The sequence below is a fragment of the Bemisia tabaci genome, chromosome 1 (assembly GCF_918797505.1).
Source record: "Bemisia tabaci chromosome 1, PGI_BMITA_v3".
NCBI lineage: Eukaryota > Metazoa > Arthropoda > Insecta > Hemiptera > Aleyrodidae > Bemisia > Bemisia tabaci.
The window spans coordinates 41,873,753-41,880,183 of record NC_092793.1 but is presented as its reverse complement, the minus strand read 5'-3'; the positions used below and the strand labels follow the sequence as shown (position 1 = coordinate 41,880,183).

Genomic DNA, 6,431 nt, shown 5'->3' with positions numbered 1-6,431 from the left:
TTTGAAACTCCTGACTCCATCTGGCGAGATAAACACTGCACTTTATACAACTGCAAAAATTTGTTGCCAAATGTGGCGACACCTCTTTCTTACGACTTTTCTCGCTCAATAATAAACATTTCAGTTCAAACTGGCAATTTTCTTGAACACTAGAGTCTCTTTTCAGCAAATATTGCCATAGAGTTCATGATCAGTACTGATTTGTTACCGCAAATTGCTCTTTTGCTTCAAAATCGGGGTTGGCGACGCGTAACCGACCGGACATTTTCGGCCTTTTAAGTCTCATATTATTAAATATAATAATAATTCATCATATTTTTTAGCATGGATAGGTTCAGGGACATCATTCCTATTGATTAATTAATTTGGTTTTCAATCGTTTTGCCCTATGTCGTTCAAAACCCACGGCGACACGACTATTCCTATTATCGTGAAATCACCCCCGTGATCCAGCATGGTTTGAGTTAATTGTACATTTGCCGTCATGTTGAATCAACATGACCGAGAATGCTTCTACCTGCCATGTTGAATCAACATGACGGTAATATTTGAGTAACATTACTCATGTTTTTTCAACAATATTCATGTAAATCTAGCATCATGCCAGACTGAAACTGTATTACACATGTTGTTTTATCATTCCTTTGGTTGAAAGAACATTAAAACTTTCTTGACTTAGCATATTCAGTGTTCTATTAACATAGCTTTCATACTGTTTTGAGAGTACCGGACTGCTCTTGCAGCATTATCTTCATCTATGTACTTAAAGGGGGATGGCGTGTTCTCCTCCGCCTCCTCCTGCTCCTGCTCCTCCTCCCCCTCCTCCTCCCCCTCCTCCTCCCCCTCCTCCTCCTCCTCCTCCCCCCCTCCTCCTCCCCCTCCTCCCCCTCCTCCTCCCCCCCTCCTCCTCCCCCTCCTCCTCCCCCTCCTCCCCCCCTCCTCCTCCCCCTCCTCCTTCCCCTCCTCCTCCCCCTCCTCCTCCCTCCTCCTCCTCCTCCTCCTCCTCCCTCCTCCTCCCCCTCCTCCTCCCACCCTCCCCCCCTCCCCCTCCCCTCCCTCCCTCCCCCTCCCGCCCTCCCCCTCCCCCTCCCGCGCTCCCCTCCACCACACCATCCCTCCCCTCCCCCTCCCGCCCCCTCCCCATGCCATCCCTTTCCCCTCCACCTCCCCTCCACATTCCCTCCCCTTCACATACCCTCCCCTCCCCTTCCCATTCCCGCCCACCACAACTCCCCTCCCCCTCCCTCCCCCCCTCCCCCACCCCCACTGATTTGATTAAAGGGGGATGGCGTGTTCTCCTCCTCCTCCCTTTCCCCCCCCCTTCCCCCTCCCCTCCACCTTCCCCCCCCCACCGCATTACTCCCCTCACCACACCTCCCACACCCCCCTCCCATCCCCACCTCATCCCTCCCCTCTCCACACCCCCCTCTTTTCCCATCCCCCACTCCCCTCCCCTCTCCCTCCACTCCCAACCCTCCCTCACCCCCACTTATTTAATTTCGATTGCGCTAAATGCGTTTAAAAAACCTATGGGACATTACAGCGCCCCAAATATAAGTATACGTGTTTCTGCACTTTAAGCATGTGATGTGTGCACTTAGGGGTTGCACGCGTGTAATGAAAAATATGAAAGATTAGACATTTCCCTGAGATATTTTATGAAAATTCAGGAGGCTGTGAAATATTTCATATTTTTCAGGGATTAGAGAATACAACCCGCGCTCAAATACACAAAAATAGAGGACAGTCGCAATTTTTACGGTTTGCGAAACATGATAAGGAACGGGTATATTTCAATATTTTTCAAAAACGTCTGAAAGTTCAAGAAATATTGCACGTGAAATTTCAAAATTTCATGAAAAATTGCAACCCTGCTGAACTTTAATGGGTGGAGATTGGAATCTATGCAAAAAATGCTACTGCACTACTTACTGTTTTGACCGGCGAATTTATTAACGTAGTAGGTTCCAAAAAAGAAGTAAAATCATAGAAAGTTTTTTTTTTTTTTTTTTTTATTTTATACTTTTTCATAAGGGATAACACTGCATGGAGGAAAAATAATTATCAGGAATATTTGTGGCATTTCTTTACAGCTCATGGATACGCTGAAAGACGCTGGGGATTTATGGAAATTTCTCGATGAAAGAAATTTCGAATACATTTTTCATCGTGCGCATATTTATTTATTAAAATAACTTTATTCTCTGACCGCTGATGTATCCGCTCTTAAAGAGAGGTACAATAAGCAAGGTACTTGTAAATATTATTTCCTAGCCTCAGGTATAGGCACACACATCTTGTCTTGGGTCGATTTCGTGTGGAAATTTGAAAGTTCGCGGTTGCTGGCTGCTGCGCCTGCGCGCCCACGTTCAGTTGACGTTCAGTTGACGTCACGCATGCCAACTGTTGAAGTTACAACATATCAAATTCGCATGAAGTGACGTAAAATTTGAAACGGATTAATGACTTTTACTAATATCTTAAGGTCACAATATGTATTTTAGAAACTAACAGGGGCGGAAAAATCCCACATAATAGAAAATTATAGCCCTATTTTACGGGTTAGAGTGTTGACCTTCCTTCGAAGCTCAGTGCAATTTCAAAGATTAGCGGTTGCGTTCCTTGTTAACCTCTTCTGCCCTCTCCTCGCTTGTCTCCTCGCAACAAAGAAACGCAGACTCCTCGATTCCTCGTGGCTTGGCCGTGGCGCCTTTCTTTTGTCTTGACTAAGTGTAAGTGAGTGGAAAGTGTGGTGATTCTCAACGTGAATGTGCAATTTTAAAGCTTACTGCCCTAATGTCTAGAGCTGCTAAAATAATCGCGGCTGCCCTCCTAGAAGATAGCGTGGAGCACGATACCGAATCGGATGAGGCTTTTTCGGATGTAGATCCCACTTACGAATACGAAAGTGACACAAGTAGCTGCCCGTCTGGAGTTTCGGAGAGGACAATGGCTTTATTAATGGATTCTCCACCGTCTGGTGCCAATGCTGTAAGTACTTCTTGGTTATCTCTTAATTGCGTAATGATGGTAGATACTTTAGTTTGGTTCTAAACATTTCATATTTCTTACTGCGCACTGCTTGGTGTTAGACATGACAGGCCTACGAGCTGTTTGACAAAGCGCACCGTGGAAAATCTGCAGTCTTATTTATTCAGTAGCTTTCCTTCATAAGGGAGTGTCATTCTTCGTTCTTCACTGCTGTAATGATTCAAATTTTCTTGTGTTTGTGAAGTCGCCTTGTTGCCCAACAGAACGCAAGTTCCGAGTCTACGGTCAGATTTTAATAGGCCGTCGGATTGGTGATTTTGTTTTTCTGAGTAACGAGCGTACTTCAACAATGGACTTCGTGTCATCTAGAACCTGAATTTGCCTTCAGTTGATTAGCATACTATTCAACTTAGAATGTTCTTCTTGATTTTGAAGCTATACCTAAGATGAATACCATGAGCTCCCGTTTAACCTGGGCTTAACCTCCAAATCACGAAGGGGATTCTAAGTTAGAGAGTCCCACTGTCGGATTAATCTCAGCTGTTTGGTGAGTTGAAGGTTACTAATGCAAGTGGTATCTCTTTTAAAAATTCTAGTGTGGAAAGCAATGCAGCAACCTTCGCATGCGTTGCCAAAATTTCAGTTGATGAAAACTTAACCTTTACTGAAAGAAATGTTAATGCTAAACTCAGCAGCAGTGTAGAGAATCAAGAACTCTTTTTGGCTCCTTAAATTCCTCTATGACTGTAGAATATTAGATGGATGCAGTCCGATTTCTTAGAGTAGCGTATACATTTTTGTCATTGCTCTAGTTTGATCATATTGTACTTAAGGCGCATTCAGATGGCATGCCAAACTGCTCATCAGGATGCCTGATGTGCTGCTCGACAAGCCCCTGACAAAACCAGCACTGTAGTATTGGTTGGGAGCACTTCGGTAGAAGGGTCCTTGAGCGTCTCATTAGGTGGCCTGGCGAACAGCTTAGCTTGCCATCCGGAATGCACTAGTAGCTAGTAGCTTAGTCACAATGTAGATGAATTGAATAGGTTAGCCCATGAAGGAAGACCTATCTGGAGAGTCTACTTTGTGTCTAATAACATTGCTGAGGGTGTAGCTAGTTTCATAACGTGGTGATAGTAGATGATAAAAAGGTAAGACAAGTCACCGTTTGCTTCTTTGTGTGTGCAGATGAGTGCCATCTAGCAAAAGTGTGTGAGTCACTCTTGTCAAAATGCCATAAAATAGCTACACTGAGTGAGGAATTATCCAAGAACCAAAGGCGAGCGCTCTCTCTTTGCGCTACAGACATTTATATGCAAAATAGGAGAAAATTATCTCATTTCTGAAGAAGCAGCAGACAGTGCTTCTTACAGAGACTGTTGATGTCCTGTCACTTCTGAACTTTCCGGATATGACTCCCTTCATGGCAATCAGCCTAGTTAGATAATAGTTTTTATTTTAATACAATGCAGAATGGTAATTATTTTTGCAGCCCCTAAAAGAACATCTTGTGCGGGAGCTGGGCAGTCGCAAAGCATTATTTGGTGAATCTAGTGAATCTGGTGAATTCTCAAATGGTGCTGGGCCATCATCTGCAACCACAAAGAAGTCCACTTTACAGCAGATGTTGACCCATTCATCTGTGCTTAAAGATATTACTGCCACTGAACAATTTAATAGTGATGGTTCCAATACCTTATCTAACTCCGCATCGAATATGTCTATTTTACAACAGACGTTTAGCCGCTCATCTGTGACTGAAAAAAGTGAGGCCCAAAAACAGTCTAAGAACGCGGATTCTGATACCTCAATCGAATCCTCTGTTGATCAAGTGTTCAAAAGTCCCTCTGCCCGACAAACTTCGACTCCTGTTGAGAGCTCTCCCGCTATGGCTTCGACTCCTGTTGCAAGCTCTTCTGAAATGACTTCGACTCCTGTTGTGATCACTTCATCCATTGCCTCGACTACCCAAACAGTCTCCTCAGTACTTATAACTACCTCTACTCCTCCGACAACTATAGTTGCTTCTCCTAACTCTAGTATTTCTCCGATAGTATTTACAGTACCAAGTGCACCTAGCAGTTGTAGTAGCATGAGTAGTTTAGCTAGTAATGTAGCCACCACAGTCTCAGTTTCCACAGCTGATGTTTTGCCTCTCATGTCAACCATTTTGTCGACATCATCTATTCCATCAGGTAGAGTCATTTTGAATGATGATGATAATGATGAAAATGGAATTGACTTATTTAATCTGGTTGCAAGTTGGGTCCGTAAACACTTAGTTAGATCAACTGATGGACTTGGAAGGAGTGTACTGCTATACTATGATACGCATAAGACTTTAGATGATGACAAAAAAAGATGCCAATTGGCAACAATCCTTGTAAATGCTGAGCTGTTCGAAGATCCATCACACAAGATCTCGTCTTTCCGCTTTCTCAGTATTGCTTCAGCAATATGTAAATGCTTCCCAACAGAGAATGAGAGCACATACTATATACCATATGCACCAAAAGATGGTTTAGGAAAGAAACATAATGCGAAGGGAAAGCTTTATGATGCATATAAGCGTATAAGACGTACTTTTATGGCCGAAGGACTCATTCCTGGGACGAAGAAAAGGAAAAGGATTGAAACAAATGAAGCTACTTTTATTGGTAGGTATTTTCCTCTTATCCAATTTTTTTGTAGTTTATAGGAATACATTTTAATAACATGAAACTTAAACAATTCACCTAATTACCGATTCCTCGCTTGCACAGACAACTGAACAAGCTGCAGAGGTGAGCTGGTTGCATCGAGGGAAATTTTAAGGAGTTTGAAAGCATGATTAATTTGGTCCTTCCATAGGTGGTGGTTCTGTTAATCCGGAGGGAAAGAGGAAAAAAGGATCCCTGTAGATATCAGTCCTTTAAACTATTGCAGTTTGAAGTCGCTTACCAGGTTTTATGTAATGAATAGACCGCGATCTCTACCCTTTTGGGTTTTGGAGAGTAAATTTTACACAGCACGACTTTAATTCATATTATTCAAACCAATTATTTTCTTTGTTGTAGGAAATAGAGGTGTAAATGAGGATTTACTGTATCTACAAAACAGTGGTGAGCATTCTTCGGAGCTGAAAGAAAAAATAAAGCGCACTTTGGAAGCCAGGAGACTCATTTTCCAGCAAGAAGGTAGCCGCCAGCCCTCACAAGTAGGGAGAAAACAGGAATTTGAGCCCAGTAAATTATCCAACAGCGTTGCATGATTGTGCAGAAAAATATGAATTAAATTACAGCGTTGTATAGGGATTATTGTTCAATATGGCAACGCTGTAAAAAGAAAGTATTGCATGTTGCCCCTTCTATATGCGGGTTATGTAATGGTGTAATGTTGCCCCTTCATTTTGCGGGTTATGCAATGGTGTATTTTTCAAGATGGCGCAGCAGTGTTGCCGA

The 6,431-nt window shown here is 43.0% G+C and overlaps 1 protein-coding gene across 1 annotated transcript; it reads left to right on the top strand.

Moving 5' to 3' along the window:
- Window positions 1-2,039: 2,039 nt before the first annotated feature.
- LOC109035394 (uncharacterized) lies at window positions 2,040-5,689 on the top strand. Its single transcript, XM_019049008.2, has 2 exons — window positions 2,040-2,991; window positions 4,484-5,689. The coding sequence occupies exons 1-2, from the start codon at window positions 2,797-2,799 to the stop codon at window positions 5,687-5,689; spliced, it is 1,401 nt and encodes a 466-aa protein (XP_018904553.2). The 5' UTR covers window positions 2,040-2,796.
- Window positions 5,690-6,431: the final 742 nt, after the last annotated feature.